Raw genomic sequence first — 15,948 nt, 5'->3', positions numbered from 1 at the left:
ACGGCCCAACTGTGCGTGCGCGTCAGTTGTTTCTGGCTCCTCTCGAAGCAAAGGCGCTTTTGTTTTCTCCATGAATGAAAGTAGCGCTGCATTGTCAGCTCTCAATGTCAAAATGGAAGGAAAGAGAGCGCAATAAAGCCAAACGCACCCACACGCACACGCACACCCTTACTTTAGTCCCAAAATGTGCGTGCAACTGGCTCCCACCCAAAAAGTTTCGTAATTTCCACAAGATGGCAGCAAAACACTCTTCAATTCAACAGAGTTCTGGCCTGCTTCAAAAGAAGCTCCTCCTCTCAGTTCAACCCTGGTGCCTGGCAGCAACATGCCAGCAGGTCGCACCAAAGCTCCATTTTTAGAGAAAAAAAAATGATTTTTGCCTCGGCACAAAACAGTGGGGGGGGGGGGGGGCAAAATGGACGTAGGACAAAACGAGGAGGTCTTAGTCCAGATCAGATTTTGTAAGGCCTTTAGTATTCGTGTCTGGGATTGGCAGCCCCTATATATGACACATATCTCACATTAGAAATGGAAAAGTCGAGTAAAAAAGTTTGCCCCCAAAATGTAAATGTGCCGTGTTTGCTCATAACCACCAGAGGGCAGCAAAAATGCCACGGAGGTGCTTTTGATTGGACCTTTTATTTGCTCCTGTTCATTTTTTATTTGTATTTTTTTTTACAGGTTCACTTCCCTTCTCCACACTGTCACCGCTGTATGGATGCGGAGGACTTCATATGAGGAAATACTTCAGAAACGACGACCGGAGTCATTCATTCAACCATCCAAGGAGGGCTCGGAGGAGCAAGCCGACGGCGGCGGCGGGAGAACACGTGGGATGCTTTCTTCGGGGTGGAGCCGACGGAGAGCTCAGATGCCCAGCGCGTCGCTCGGCACGTGACACCCCAACAAAGCGTTGGCGGCTTCCACGCACTGGAGCGCCGCGGGCGCTAAAAGAGAAAATGAAAGCGGCGTCGGGGGACGTGAAATTTGGAGTCCTGCGTTTGGGAGGCCTACCCTTCTGAGCGCGGAGCCACGTCGCCGCCTTCACAGCCAGAAGCTGCCACTCGTCTCGGGCCTCAGACTGGAGCCCGTGAAGCCAGACCAGAGCAAGGACGGTGGCCCACACTTCCCCGCTCGCCTAATTCGCGGCGCAGAGAGGGAGGAGCTGCCGTTAGAAGGAGCCGGGCCACTTTGCGGGCGCTCGCTTGAGAAGGCTGAGATTTGATGTGGGCTAGCCAGCGCCTCCCCCGGTAGCGCCGGCGTTCCGGGAGAAGCGGCCGGCTGGTCATCCCGAGCTCCTTTCGCCGCACGGTGACTCACCGCTGCGGGTTTGGGGGCTTCCACCTCCTCGGCGCTCTTCCCCAGCGCGGCGGCCAGAGCCTCCTCCAGCGGCCAGCAGCCGGACGCCTTCTGGAGGGACACCAGCTCCAGCAATGGCTCCCTGTGGCGGGTTGCCGGCGGCTCGATGTCCAGAAATTCGCAATCTTCTGCTTCGGCGCAGAGGTCTCCTGTGAAGGATCCTTACTTGCTTTGCACGAGCGGGCTCAAGACGACTCATTTCTGACGCCGTCGATCCAAAGCAAACTCAAATCTCGGCCAAGCGTCGTGACAAAGAAGTGGCTGGGCGGCTAACTTTTGTGCATGTGGTGCAAAGAGTTGAAGTACCCATTTCCTCCAAGCAGCAGCTGTCCGCCATCACCATGGGGCTAGCGCAGCACTTAACGTAGCCTCTGAGGGAAGCTGCGCCCTCCCGACAAATGCGGCGTTACAATCTGAAAGGACATCAAGCGCGCCAGCGTCGTCGAGATGTACTCACCCATGGGTGGTGGACACGACCTCATTATCCCCATCGGCATCACTGAAATCAAACCACGGCTGGGTCAAAAAGGCAATTCTTCCTTCCCGTTCACTTCATTTCACCCTCATGTTCTTTCATACTGTCCCATCACCAGCGGTGCCCTGCAACTGACTGGCGACCAGTTTGGGGTGCGCGCTCTGCCTTTTGCCTCAAAGTTAGCCGGGAGCACGGATGCTGCAAATCGCTTTTGTATTTTAACATTATGAAGGATAATTCTCCAAATAACACCGAAAAGCAGCGCCAATTGAAATGAAAAATGGGGCGCGATGGGCCGCAATGTCTAACTTTGACCGCCAGAGGCCGCCGTCGGATGCCTGGGAAGCGGACGCGAGGAGAGAAATGCTCTCCGCGTGCCGCCGCAGCGGGAAAAGGCCAACTGGGATCGGCCGTTCCGGTCGGACGCCGTCGAAACGTCGCTGCCGCGAGAGCCACTTACAAGAGGGGACGGGGATGTTCCGCCGCAGCAAAGGTCCTCCGAGCGCGGCATCGTCTCCCTGGCGGACGGCAACGAAGGCGGTGTAGCTGCTGCTCACCCCTGACTGGATGCTGAGTTGCACCGCTTTGTCCCTGGCGCCCACCCCTGGCCCTTTTTTCTCTGCGGCTTCCTCCCAAGGCCGCAGAGCGCTCGCGTCCTCCTCCGTTTCCAGGGAGCGAATGGCGCTCCGAGCGCCCAGCCGATGAATGGTCAAGCTGCGGACAAAACGCAGAGAGAGAAAAACGCTTGAAAAGTCAAAGGTGTCACTTTTGGCCCGTGTTGTGCCAAAGCTCAAGAGGTCAAGCGGCCCCCCCGGCGCGTTTGCAAGTTACCCGGTGTCCTCTTTGGGTCGAAGGGCGAAGCGGAGCCGACTCTGGCTCGGTTGGCCGGCCAGGTTGTAGCTGACGGTGACGCAAGCGTCTTCCGCCTGCGAACTCTGCGGAAACAAGGCGGGCCAAAGGGAAAAGGGGCTCGGAAGCCTACGAAAGGCCAGAAGCTTCCGCCGGGCTGGGCCTGGGTCCCTTTTGCCGCGCTTACCTGTCCGGTGAGCTGAGCGTAGATCAGCGAGCGCTGACCCTGGAAAATGGTGGCGAGGGGCGGAGACAGCGGCGTGACCGACACCTCCTCGGGCAAGTCCCACGTGAGCGTGATGTCCTCGGCCGCCGCTTGCAGGGCGAAGCGCAGGGATTGCATGGCCTGCTCGACGGCGGGACGCCCGGTTAGCGCGCTTGCTAAATCAACGCGTTCTGAAAAGGCTCTCAAAGTGTCGTCTTGTGCTTGCTCTCCAGTCGATTGATGACTACCATCAACATGATCGTTTATCATTATTCCTTTTCGGAGCCCGAGCTCAGACTGGCACCGAAATGATCAACTCTCACGACGGAAAAGATCTTTTGAGTTCAGCCCAACGAATCCGCATGGCGTGGCATCGCGGCCAAAGGCAGAAGAACCCTGAGCGCAAATGGCGCTTTTGGCCCAAACGTCGGCGACGTGCTGCAGCTTTTTGCTTTTGTGAGATTTTTGGACATCATGTGAGAAGGTGAGAAGCAAAATTGGCTTTTGATGAATGGATTTTGTTTTTTTTAGGGTGGGGGGGGGGGCGACTTTCTGGCAAGAGATTTCAATTTGTTCAGATCTCAGCTTGACCGGAGTGCCTTTGGGGCATCGAGCGGCCATCTTGGTTTTGTGCAGAGCGGTATACCTTTGCTCGCATCCGTTGGGCGCCGCCGGTGATGAACTGAGCGTGACCCCCTCCCTCCTTGGCCAAACCGTTGATGAGAGCGGTGCTGGCCCCTTCTCCGATCCCAAAAGAGAAACACCTGCAGCGCGATACTTTGCATCAAACCAGACGTTTGCTTGGCAACCGCTATGGACCCACCGGCCAAGAGGCCGGATCAAAGTTGTCCGGCCCGGGACGACCATCCCCAAATAATCGGGACAAAATGGCCGACAAGAGGTACGCGACCCAAATAGAAGTTTTTGAATCTACAGCCCTCCCCCGGTGAATTGGATTGCGTGGGAAATGCAGTCGTAGCAAATGCGGCTGGCTGACCTGTGGGAAGCGGAATGCCGCTTCACCAGCTGGGTGACTTCTTTGGTGTTCCCCACCTCGCCGTCGGTGAAGACAAAGAGCTGGGAGGGGAGAGTTTGCACTTGGCTTCAAGATTGACTGGCGCTTGACCCGACGGCTTTTGTTTCATTTCTAAAGGCGGAATTCATTTCTCGTCCACGCCTTTGCGTCGAGCGTTACCTGTCGCGGTTGAGCGGGGATCTGGGGCTGGCCGTAGATGTGCTGCAGGGGCCGAAGGATCTCCGTTCCTCCCAGATCGGCGCCCATCTGCTCCACCTCCTTCAGAGCGTCCGCCAGGGTGGCCTCGCCGTACTCCACGCTTTGGCTGCCACCGCAAAGGCAAAACGGGGCCCACGGTCACGCTCGACAAAGTATCCACGCCCGCTTTTGTCTGAATAGACGTTTGAAACCGTCTTTGGGAGTGAATGAGCGAAGTTGGAGTAGCTACAACTTCCTCCAATCGGCTCACGCGGCGTCTCAATTGGCACAAACAAACACGGCCTTTTGCATATCTGGAAGGGGGGGGGGAACCTGACAAATTTGGAATTCTAGTTGTGATCATCATAAAAATATAAAAATCAAAATTATTATTATTATTATTATTATCGATTGAGGTCTGCACTCGGCACCTCTCGAAGTGACGGCGCCGCGTTGGCTGAAAGTTTCCGGTGGCTGGATTCTTACGGGAAGACGTGTTGGAAGGAGGAGCCGAAAGTGTAGATGTTGAAGTAGCAGCCCATGGGCAGGCTCTTCAGCAGCAGCAGCAGCGTGTCCTGCGTGCCGGCCAGACAACGAGCGTCAAGGACGACGACGGCGGCCGGGCGACCGTTTACGGATGTCGGGGGTACCCTGGCGCTCCTGATGCGGCTCGCGCTCCCTTGACACTCGTCCATCGGGCAATCCATACTTCCGGATCGATCCAGTAGGAAGACAAACTCCCCCCGAGTGGTGAGCGAAGACGCCGCCGCCGCCGGGGGGAACTCGGGGTACAGGCTCAGCATCACCACCGCATCTCCCATCAGCGTGCCTGGACCGACCACAAGACGGGGGGGGCAAAAGCTCCAGCGAGCACGCGGACGCATGGCGGGAAGCGGCGGAGCTCACCGGACTCGGCGGACGCTTTTCCCGCCTCCACCACGGCGGCTGGCCGGTGGGCGTCCTTGTAGTAAATCAGCAGCTCGATGTCCCTGTCAAACCGGTGTCCCTCGGACAGCCGAACCTGAAATCCCGCCCCCAAGCAAGACCGTATTGGCCCGCATATAAGACGCTGTTTGTTTGCACTGACGGAAAACGTGGCGGTCGTCTTATATTCGGGGTCGAGACGTTATACCCATTGGTGACACTAGATGGCGCGAGATATCATTGAAGCCAATGCTCAACTTGACTCACAAAGACGAAAAATAAAAAATAGCCGTAAGAAAGAAAAGAGAAAGACAATCATGCAACAGATGACTGAAAAGTGGGTCGAAGATGGGCCAAGTTAAGAACTTGTGATGTCATTTCCATTTGGAACACCAGACGGCATTCGTTGACGAACTTTAGTTGACATGTTTCAACGTTCGGATACGAAGATTTGAATGAGGCAAAATAACACGCTTTGTCTCTCACATCTCTTGTTGGAATCATTTGTTTCAGATGTCCCGTCATGCCCAAATGCTTTTGGTTTTTTCAAAGACGAGTCTCGAAAAAGAGGGGGCGGTCTTATAATCGGGCCGATCTGGTAATCGGCACGCCTCGGGCGGGAGCGGCGGCCGTCGGACGTACCAGCGCCGAGGTCTGCTCCTTGTCCAGGTAGCGCAGAGGCTCCAGGCCACACTCGGAGTCCACTTTGGCCACCTGACGAGGGGACGACACCCGGGCCGAGAAGGAGAGAGCGTACGGCGCGCCGGAGGCCCCCGCGGACGTCACCTTCACGCCTTGGCTTCCTGCGTATGGGGCACGGCAAAGCAAAGGAAAGCCGCGCCTCTCTGACGCCGGGAACGGAAGCCGGACCGCCCCCGACCGACAAAGGAGGAGTCTTTGCTGGAAGCGGCGAGGGTGGCCGTCGGCCTACCTGCAGGGTGGTAGCGAGGGTTGAGCACCACGGGCAGACAGAACCTCAGCCCGTCGTCCGCCTCCACGGCCAGCTCGGTGACGTACTCCAGCCTGATGGAGGCGCTCTCTCCCGGCGGGAGACTGCCCACGCTCAGGGAGAAAATGTCCGGGCTCTGCTCGCTCTCCTCCAGGAGGAAGGCCTGGCGCCCGGAGCTCAGCGCGTCGTCGTACTCCTCCCGGGCCTGGGGAAGAGCGCCGGCAGGCGTCGGCGGCGGCGTCCTTTCGGGCCGGCCGCTCGGCGGGGATGGCGCTCACCTCTCGTCTCTCCTTCACCTGGGCCACGATCTCGCTTTGCCCGATCTTGGCGGCGAAATGGCAGACGGCGGCGTCGGCGGGCAGAGGGAAGACGAAAAGGGCCTCGATGGCGCCGTCCTCCTTGTTCTCATAGTGCAGCCAGGCCAGCACGGTGGCCACGTGGTCCCGCACGTCCACCTCCACCTCGATGCTCTTCAGAGGAACTGCCGCACATGCGTCAAGGGTCCAAATTCAATCGTCTGCATGGAAATGCACTCAGAATTCGGAGCGGTTTGTCAAGCTGCCCCTTCCAGCTCCATATTCGATCTTTCCTTCATCCGCAAACAACGCCTGCTTGAGTGCAAGCCCCGCCCCCTTTTCCAACCCTTCCATGAGTTCAACGTTAAAGATGTGCCTTAGCTCCATCAATGCTTGATGATTGAAAATGAGCCATTATCTTCACGTTGCCGTTAAAGGATGGGAGTGTGGGGGAGGGGTGGGGGGGTCCAGGGGCTACTGTACCTGGTTCTTCCTTAGCTGTCAGCAGTCCACAGCATCTCTCCATTGCACCTCTACACAAGCAGACAATCAAAGCCAGAGTGAGCATCATGTTGGCAATGTCGCATTCTTACCCCGGAGAAGCCAAGAAGCATTTTCTTCTTTGCTAAATGATGAATTTGACATGACATGACTGCTCTATGTGCACTGAACATGAACGTATACAGTATGGGTTTTTTTTTCAAATATGCTTGAATCCTAATTTAGGATTAGGGCCAAATTTGACTATTTGGGATTTAAGGGCATACCTGTTGGATTGCCGGTGTTGGATTCACGTGGCGCTTTAAGAGGGGCGGGGCTGCCCCTGACAGCTGACCGTTCGCGCGACGTCTAAAAAGCAGCGTCGCATTGTTACGTTGGTCAATAGACTCGCTTCGTCGTCGCCATGGCCCGCTGGTAAGCTACGCGTGTGCTTTTTCTTTACCAGATATGTCAAGTTAGCTTTTACATTCGATCATGATCGGCTGCTATGTTTGTCCGCTTTGCATGGTGTCCGTTGTGCTCTCTGTTTGCCGCATCTCAAAGCGATCACAGTCACTTAGCGTTCGCAATCGGCAATTTCAGCAGCGTGGGCTAAAGTGCTGCTAGAAAGCGGTGTCTTTATTTAACTCTTTTTTTGCATTTTCCGGCTGCAATTTGCAAACTAAGCTGCAACGGCTGGGCCTTGTCATGCCGGCGCTGCACTTCCGGGTTGGGCCTTTGGGACTTGGAGTTCTTTTGCTCGAGTCGACTTGATACGTTTGTGATGTATGGTTTCTTACGTTTAAAATAAGGGATAATGATGACGATAATAATACATAGTGAAATCATGGTTGATTAGAGTATTTATTCAACGTACTGTTAAAATAAAAGTATTCATTCTTTCATCTAGAACTGCTTCACACAACAAAGTGTATGCAGAAAAGTGGTGAAGATTGCACGCAATGGCGCCGCGAGAGTGTCTGCCTTTCCAGCAGCTCCTATATTTTGTTGTTCTATTTCTTCCTTTGATAACATTGCTACTGTCAGTTGGGAATGTCTCCATTGCGAGACTAATGAGGGTTTTCTTATCTTAATTAATGTCAATTCTATGCCTATTTACATCGTGATGCAGAAAGAGAGATGTATTCATTTTTTTTGACTGCATTTATGTGCGCTTTAGGTTATTACCTGCTTCTGCAACTACTTCTGTTACCTCTCCTACTTCTGCTGCAAAATAAATGTGTCCAAAAAGTACAGAGAGAGAGTGATCCTGCCATGCTGACCGACGATCCCTATTCGGAGGGCCGTGAAAAACCGAATTAACTGAACTTCGGGGAGGGAAAAAGAACGGAAGTTTTCAGAATCCGTATGATTTGTGCGATACGGCCATATACGGAAGATTCAGCACATAATCCGTATGAGTTGACAGGTATGCAAGGGAAGCATCATTTATAGGGGCCAAATTTGACCCCGGGGGTTCTCCAGGGTTAAAAATGCGTTCCCGGCAATTTTCCTTTGCTCAAGACGGCGGCGACAGAAGCGTAACCCGAAACTTTGTTGACCACTGCGTCAGCGCGATGCGTTTTGTTTTGTTCTTCCAGTTGAAATGGCCCCAAGCTCCGCGAGGTGAACGACGAATCCGGGTACTGGTCCGCTTTCGAGGCGACGACGCACCTAATCTTATTTTACGGAAAGTGAGCGGCAAGCATACCTTGATCGAGTCTTCTGCGGGTAGACGTGAAGATATGCGCTTGGGGGCTCTTGACGCGAATCTGAGCGTTGCTTGTCGACTACTTCAGGGAAGTGCGCGAGCGAGGGGCGTCACCGCACTAACGTAGTCGTGCGGTGATGTAGTCGTAGTCTAAGTGTTGCGCCACACTTGGAAAGCGGGCCGCTTACTCGCTTTCTCCGAAGACGGCAGCGGATGGAACTTCCGCGGAAAATAACCAAAGGGCGTGAGCGCCGTGACGTCACGCGCGCTCCACTTTCCCTCCCACCGAACCATTTGAGCGAAGTCTCGTTCTCGTTTAGAGAAGATTGGTTACGAGGAGGCCAACAGTCCATGTTATGGTGCGATATCGGATTGAAGTCGCCGCCTAGAACGAGACCGGAATTTGGCAATTTAGCGAGTGAATGTTGAATATGTTTTTCTAATTCTTCAAAAAGGTGATTATTTTCGTAATTTGAGTTGTACCCATATGTGTTAACCATTATTCTAGTGACGTTTCCCGTGTTGATTACTTGTTAAAGTAAATGGCCTGCTTTATCGCATACAGAATGTAACATACTTCCAGAAAACTGGTGTTTGAGCGTAGCGACCCCTGCTGAGTGTTCAGATCCATGTGCCACCCATAAATCGTTACCCCATTGAGTTTTCCATAACCGTAAATCGATAGTGATCGAGTGGGAAATTCTGAAGAAAACAAAAATCGTTTCTGTGCTGCTTAGCAAACAAAAAAAATTGCTTTACGCTTCACAACGTTTCTTAAACCGCTGTCATTGAGAGTAATAATAGATAAAGTCATATTAATAACGACAAACACACACTTAGAAATAGTGTTCGACTCCCCGAGTCGAAAATGAGCCGTGCGTTGGAGCCAACCGAACGCTGTGACGTCGGGGGGCGTCCCTCTCACTACCCAGTGTTTTCCTTTCGGAATTCTGACTGTAATTTCCCCATTGCGGGACAAATAAAGGATATCTTTAAAAAGGGAGAGATAGAAAACATGCCGGGTAGCGCGACGCCCCCCCCCCCCTCCGGACTGGGATTGCCCACCCCTGGGCCGCACAGAAAGAATGAATAACTTCCACGACTTCCGTTTTATTCATTTCGAAATCTGAAAAATAGTTTATTTTGAAAAATTCTCTGTTACATCCGTCTACAATACGTCACTCTTGACGCGGGCGAAGGCGCGATTCTCAGTCACGTGATAAGTTACCGCCAAAATGAAACCCGGGAGCTGGCGAAAGAAAAAAAAAAAGGTCTTTGGGAAGGGGAAAAGGCCCAGGCATATATTATTTAGTTGTCTTCATCCGGCCTTGAAAAGGCCTGTCCCTGAAAATGTTGTCTGACATTCAAAGGCAAAAAAGGTTGTGGACCGCTGGGCTAGGCCATCGAGTTCAAAGGTCGCGGTCAAAAGAGTGGGATCCGTGCAGTACCGCATGTTCCCAGCAGAGAGCGCACGCCCTGTACGATCGAAGTTGGGATTTGGGTTTCCATCTTGTTAAATGATTATTTTTATTTTTAAAAAGGCCCGATCATTTTGCCGTACGAAAAAATCAAGACGAGAGTCCACACCCATATCGCACATTTGCCTGCACGGTGCAGCCCTATCGCAGTTGTGAGGTTTGGTTTCCCCATTTGGGCGACCGGTCTGTTTGCGGAGCGACTAGTCCAGGGTGTCCGCCGCCTCTCCCCCAAAGTCATCCGAAAGAAGAAGTAGTAGGCCTTTTGAAAAGCGGCGGACGGGCGTTCATGAGCCCTCGAGGTCGAGGGGAGCCCGGCGGCCGGCGGGCGGGCTCACCAGCCCCGCCTCGGCGCCGCTCTCCCCGTGCCCCGCGTGCGTCCTCCTGACGGGCAGCTCCAGCCTGAGCTTCTTCCAGAAGCGCGACGTCATCTCCCGCGAGCGCTCGCCCTGCCAGCGCACCACGGCCAGGGCCACGCGCGCCCGCCTGAGCTCGCGCACCCACTCCCGCCGCCGCACGCGCTTGTACTGGAGCAGGATGAGGCGCAGGTGGCCGCCGGCCAGGCCGTCCATGCCCGCCTTGAGCTCCAGCAGCGCCTGGGAGCCCTGCCGGGCGTAGCCGGGGCCCAACACCACCAGCAGGCGGCGACTCCGCGCCACGAAGCGCAGAGTCTCATCCGTGATGGCTGACGGGAGGACAGAACGTCAGCCGCGTTTTTTTTCAAAGCCCGATCCAATGATTCCATCCGTTCGAAGAATCGACAACAAAAAAATGGCTCTTGTTGAGAGCGGGGAGAATCCGTCTGCTTTCGTGGAGGATGACAGAAGTCTGCCACCATCCGGAGATGTGACTCGGAACAAATAATCCGTGACTTGGTTGTTGTTTATGTATAAAAAAGGACGCGCTTTGACCAAAAGGACATTTTTTTTCCAAGAGGAAGGACAAAGACACTTTTTTTTCCCATGCGTCGTCAAGAGAATTTTTGAGAAGTCAATTTCCCAACGCTTGGTCGGTAGCAGGAACATTTTTCAATCATGTCCTTCTCATTTGAGCTCCTATAAGCAACGGAGGGAGCGCTGGAATAATTCCAAGCAGACGTATTCTCTCTCGCTCTCTCTCAATATGCACAAAGTGTGTTCCAAGTGTGAACTCACTCCCGCCCGGCAGGCTGTCTCGGTCAAAGATGCACAGCGTGTAACCCAGATGGTTCTCCAGGACTGTGCGCAGTGTCCTCAGAACAAACTTCTCCTCATCGCTGTTCCTGGCGTATGAGATGTACACATCGAACTCCTTGTCGTCTGCGCACACGCACACACGCAGGGGGGTTATTGACAAGAAATCACTTGGAAAAAAAAAATCCAAAGCACCATTGAAATGATGACGCAAACTGTCGCAAGATCACGTTTTGGGGCCGGGCTAACGTGAATGCAAGAAGAGCGGATATGACATTTTTCACTCACCCGTGTGCCGCTCGTCGGCGCCGAAGCGGGACCTGTAGAGCAGCAGCAGCTCCAGTCGGAAGACGCCGCAGAGCGCCGAGACGGCCAGCGACAGCGCCAGGATCAGGGCCAGACCGCAGCCCACCTGCAACCACGGCACCCACGCTGAAGCGAGAAAAAACCGCAAAGGTTCTCTCTGGCGCCTCGGTGACATTCTTCCCCACGGCAAAAGGGCGCTCGCCTTCCTCCCGGAGCTGCGCCCTGCGCGTCTGGAATCCTCGCCGGTTCCTCACGGAGCAGTTGTAGGTCTTGCCCAGGTCCTCGGAGCCAAAGTCCCGGATCAGCAGGACGCTCTCCTCGACGCGATCTCCGTATTTGCTGCTCACCAACCTGAGCGCAAACAAAGCCGCCATCCGCTTTGGCTTTGGTTTTGTGTTCCAGATGACTTGGGTTTTGCTCAAGGGCCGCGCCGGACATTCAACGCAAACAAAAACGACATGAACACTTGGAAAGAGTCATTCATGCCTTGGTCACATCCCGACCGGATGACCGCAACGACCTTGACTTTGGAGTGAGCCGGTCCTCCAAGAAGCGTCTCCAGTGGCTCCAGAATGCCGCCGCTCGCCTCTTGACTGCTACTCGTAAGAGGGAGCGCACAACTCCTACTCTGGCATCCTCTTATTTCTTTTCCAATCTCTAAATGACCTCGCTGAGCTCATCCGCCCCTACGCACCTACCCGGCGCCTCAAGTCTGCGGACCAGACCAAGAACTAAACTGAGGCTCAGAGGGGATGGAGCCTTTTCTCTTGCCGGCCACTGAACAGTGGGCGAGCCTCCTCGCTGGCCATCTTCAAAATCCTCCTCAAAACTCACTTGTATTCTTTGGCATTGGACTCGGCGTGACTTGGATTTGGAGAGTAGAAACGTTGTTACTTGTTGCTGGCGGAGAAACGGGGATCCGCCGGCTGGCCGTGCACCGCGTTGCCGTCCACGCTCCACCAGATGGCCCGGTCCGAGTCCCGGTCCAGGTAGGGAAAGCGTCCCCTGCACACCAGACGCACGGACGAGCCTGCCGGCAAGCCAGACGCCAAAGCGCCCGTCACCTCAACGCCGCGATCCGCTCCGAGCCGTCGGCGGGCGGGCGGGCGGGCGAGCTCACCTCGTTTGACGCGGAAGACGTGCTCGCTTGTCGGTTGGAGCACGCTGGGCTCTTTGGGCAGGAAAGGGGGCGCTGCGCGACACAAAGCGCACGTCTCAGCGTGATCCATTTTTTTGGGCACGCCCGCCAAGTGTCTTTGTTTGCGGGTGTGTCGGTTTTTTTCTGTGCGTATGTATGCATGCCAGTGTGCGCACCAAGCTAGGCACGGGCCGTTTACCAGGTTGAGGGTTTACGCGCTTTGAAAAAGTCAAGCCGCCTCCTTCAAGTTGCAGGAGGAGGGACACGGGTGCTTTTTTTTTTTTGCCGTTCATTAAAAGCGTCAGCTCGGTCTATCGGCCCATGCCTGGCGGGCGCGCTTGCGGCGGGCGGCGTCCTCACAGACGGCGGTGACGTTGAGGCCTCGCGTGAAATGAAGCGCTCGGCCGCCTCTCCGGTAGTGCACCTGGCACGTGTACAACCCCTGGTAGTGGTCCACCATGTTGTGAATCTGAAGATGAGCGCCCACCTGCTCGCGCTCGCTCGTCCAGTGGTCGGACCGCGAGCACGCCTGACATTCGCACGCACACCCAAAACACACACGAGCGGAGAGACGCACGCATCAACGCAAAGAAAGAGAGACGTTTGACCTGCGGCCGTTTCCCGTGATCGTCGGCCGAAGCCGAGCGACGGGGTCCTCACGTGGTACCAGGTGACGGCGGGCGGGGCGTCGGCCATGTCGGCGGCCTCTCGCCGGTCGGGGCACTCCAGCATCTGGTCGCTCTGCAAGGCCACGACGACCTGATCGGGCGCCACGGCGAGCGGCCGCTCGCATTTCGAGTCCCCCGGCGCCACCTGCGGCCGGCGGACGACCGTCACGCGCACCCACGTCTCGGTGCCCGCTGACCGCTCCCTGGAGGAGGCACGGGGAATGACGTGTGTGCGTGAATGCGTGCCACATGGGCGGTGGCGCTTCTCACCGTGGCAGGCAGGCGTAGCAGCCCGAGTCGTCGGCCGCCGCCGGCTGAAAGCACAACCTGTCGCGCTCTTTGCTCAGACGCCCGCTGCGGCCAAACGACACCACCGCGTTAGCGCAACACAATCGCGGTCCCGTTCCGCCGCACAACGCAGGCGCAGGAAAACACAAAATCACAATTCATATCATTGACGCAATTACATCTCAATACACCCCAAAAATCCCAAGCAAACTGGGTGTGTGCAACAAAAAAGAAATCGACTCATTCCAATGTCGGGATTTTGAAATAAATCGATGTCAAAGTTCAAAATGGATTTTCATGATTTTTCAGAAAGCAAAGGTGAAGCCACCGCTTTTCTCCAGCAGATGGCAGCCCAGAGCCAATTTGGGAGTCTGACCCCCACCACCCTCAAAATCGAGTCAATTTGACAGCCCGTTATTTTCAGTGTATGTCATTAAGTTGACTATTCGACAAGTCACTTGATTCGACCACGAGATGGCGCTATTGATGATGATGCTCGCTTTACTTGTGCGTGATTGGCCGTTCAAGGTGTTGTCCTCGGAGGCGGCGGTACCACGTCAGGTCGCGTGACGAGTTGTCTCGGGCCGGGTGGCCCGAGAGGGGACAACGCACCCACGCCGCCTCACCCTCCAGGACGCGCACGACCTCGGACCACGACTCGTCCCAGTCTTGGCACCTCGTCCCTAACCACACGCACACGCGCAGTCGCCCGATCACATCCATCCAAACATTTTTCCAAGCCCGATTGTGAACCCGAACTTCTGTGACTCGCTTCTGTGTTTGTTTCCAGTCGTCGGAGCGCCGGGTGCCTACCTGGCGGGCCGGTATCCGGGTGGAGTTCTGCCGTCACCGTGGCAACCAGCAAAGGTACAAGCAAGATGACAAATGTCCTGCGCGTACACACACACACACAACATCACTTTGGCCGAAGTGTACGTGATCGTACGCACGTTGACTGAGTAACGTCTACGATCCATCCGGCCATTATCTGAACCGCTTGATCCCCACGAGAGTTGTGGGCTACCGGAGCTGATCTTGGCCTTCTTGGGGCGCACCCCGAAGCGGTGGCCACCCAATCGCAAGGGCACACATCGACAAACAAGCGTTCGCCCTCACATTTACACCTGGGGACCATTTCGAGCGTACCTGCCATGTACGTTTTGGGAATGCGGGAAGAAAGCGGAGTACCCGCAGAAAAGCCACAGGGGGAGAACATGCAAATTCCGCACGGGAAGTCCGGAGCCAGAATCCAACCCTGCACCTCTGCACCCGACGCGCTAACCAGTTGACTGCCGTGCCGCCCCACATCGACAATAATAATAATAATAATAATAATAATAATAATAATGTTTATGATGATGACATCATCGAGTTATTGCAGATTTTTAGATCAGACAATATGGTGTGTACACTGTTGTTGATGTGTTCCGGCTTGTTTGTTTTTTTTGAAACACTCTTCTGCATGCCATCGAATCGTAACAGAGGAGGAAAAAAAGGAAGTGCCGAGACCGTGGCCCGCGAACACGACCCCCCCCCCCCCCCCGCAGTAACAAGGGAAGTTTCAAGCTCTTAGCCTGCTCCGTTTTGTTGATAAATTCAATCCAAAACAATATTCAGCTTTATTTGTACAGCGCGAGAAGGCGAAAGGCGACTGCGCCGCTGCCAGAGTCCGAAGAGAAAAAGAGCAAAATAAGACAAAAGCAAACTGTCGACTCACATGAGCGCGAGTTGGTGGCATGCGTCTTCTAGCGCGTCACGGTCCGGAGGGGACCGAGACTTCGGCGTGCCCAAAGGGAACCGCATGGCAGCGGGAGGCGAACACTTGACACATCCCGCACGCACGCGCACTCAGTCGCTCGCTGAGCCCGAAATCCGTTCGGCGTAATCGTGAAAAGAACAAGCGCGCGGACGCCGTTCAAAGTCGCCCAAGTGATCGCCGATCGTGTCTGTGTATGATGGCGTAAGTTCCTGTGCGGTTGCGAGTTGCGACATCCAGTTGGGTCGTGGGATTTCCCACTGACGTCACCCGCCACACGGTAACGCTGCCTCCCTCTAGCGGCGCTCACTAGTCCTGCACGCTACATTGGAGCCACAGCGCCAATTGTTGCATCTCGAGAACTTGTTCAAGAGCATGTACTATTGAGGAAAAAAATGGGGTTTATTCGTTTGTCTCATTGTGTACATGAATTGTTTAGTTGTTGTTACTTTTTGTATTTCTCTATTTATGTGTAACCAGGTGAACCTTACTTAGACGTTTGCGGTGAAGGCTTCCTTGTTTAACAAATGGAGCACTGTCACTTTAAGAGCCATACTAGATCAAAACACGCGGGAACATATGGAGCGCGGGAGAATCAGACCAGGAAGGGAGGTAAGGGTGACAAGATAAGATATCCTTTACTTTTCGAACTCTTTTAAAACTCGGTTAACATCTCAAGACTTT

At 54.7% G+C, this 15,948-nt stretch overlaps 2 protein-coding genes across 2 annotated transcripts; both read right to left on the bottom strand.

Annotated features, from left to right (window-relative positions):
* Positions 1-620: 620 nt before the first annotated feature.
* On the bottom strand, positions 621-8,623 carry LOC127608552 (von Willebrand factor A domain-containing protein 5A-like). The gene is made up of 19 exons (XM_052077686.1): positions 8,462-8,623; positions 6,754-6,803; positions 6,253-6,455; positions 5,957-6,179; positions 5,668-5,828; positions 5,008-5,122; positions 4,752-4,930; positions 4,588-4,676; positions 4,084-4,228; positions 3,886-3,965; positions 3,535-3,652; positions 2,871-3,029; positions 2,666-2,769; positions 2,295-2,548; positions 1,817-1,858; positions 1,666-1,740; positions 1,321-1,508; positions 1,015-1,138; positions 621-947 (listed from the first exon to the last, which is right to left on the bottom strand). Exons 2-19 carry the CDS (start codon positions 6,794-6,796, stop codon positions 868-870), a joined length of 2,382 nt encoding a protein of 793 aa, XP_051933646.1. The 5' UTR covers positions 6,797-6,803; positions 8,462-8,623; the 3' UTR covers positions 621-867.
* A 1,359-nt stretch (positions 8,624-9,982) lies between these two features.
* On the bottom strand, positions 9,983-15,534 carry LOC127608504 (interleukin-1 receptor accessory protein-like). Its single transcript, XM_052077621.1, has 12 exons — positions 15,226-15,534; positions 14,262-14,398; positions 14,014-14,191; positions 13,491-13,574; positions 13,213-13,423; positions 12,913-13,081; positions 12,535-12,606; positions 12,309-12,444; positions 11,617-11,765; positions 11,397-11,540; positions 11,091-11,234; positions 9,983-10,621 (listed from the first exon to the last, which is right to left on the bottom strand). Exons 1-12 carry the CDS (start codon positions 15,309-15,311, stop codon positions 10,224-10,226), a joined length of 1,908 nt encoding a protein of 635 aa, XP_051933581.1. The 5' UTR covers positions 15,312-15,534; the 3' UTR covers positions 9,983-10,223.
* Between the last annotated feature and the right edge of the window lie 414 nt (positions 15,535-15,948).

The sequence above is a fragment of the Hippocampus zosterae genome, chromosome 10, assembly GCF_025434085.1.
Source record: "Hippocampus zosterae strain Florida chromosome 10, ASM2543408v3, whole genome shotgun sequence".
Classification (NCBI taxonomy): Eukaryota; Metazoa; Chordata; class Actinopteri; order Syngnathiformes; family Syngnathidae; genus Hippocampus; species Hippocampus zosterae.
Note: the sequence above shows the minus strand (reverse complement) of the source record. Positions and strands in the feature narration are given on the sequence as shown.

Excerpts from the sequence above, each read along its gene's own strand:
- LOC127608552 (XM_052077686.1), bottom strand. The coding sequence starts at position 6,796 with ATGGAGAGATGCTGTGGACTGCTGACAGCTAAGGAAGAACCAG. Across the intron at positions 2,549-2,665 it reads CGACCCAAAGAGGACACCGG|CTTGACCATTCATCGGCTGG; the intron begins GTAACTTGCAAA and ends TTTTGTCCGCAG. Across the intron at positions 948-1,014 it reads GTGGCTCCGCGCTCAGAAGG|CGCCCGCGGCGCTCCAGTGC; the intron begins GTAGGCCTCCCA and ends TTTCTCTTTTAG.
- LOC127608504 (XM_052077621.1), bottom strand. The coding sequence starts at position 15,311 with ATGCGGTTCCCTTTGGGCACGCCGAAGTCTCGGTCCCCTCCGGACCGT. Across the intron at positions 11,541-11,616 it reads GGCGCAGCTCCGGGAGGAAG|CGTGGGTGCCGTGGTTGCAG; the intron begins GCGAGCGCCCTT and ends TTCTCGCTTCAG. Across the intron at positions 10,622-11,090 it reads AGACAGCCTGCCGGGCGGGA|CCATCACGGATGAGACTCTG; the intron begins GTGAGTTCACAC and ends TCCTCCCGTCAG.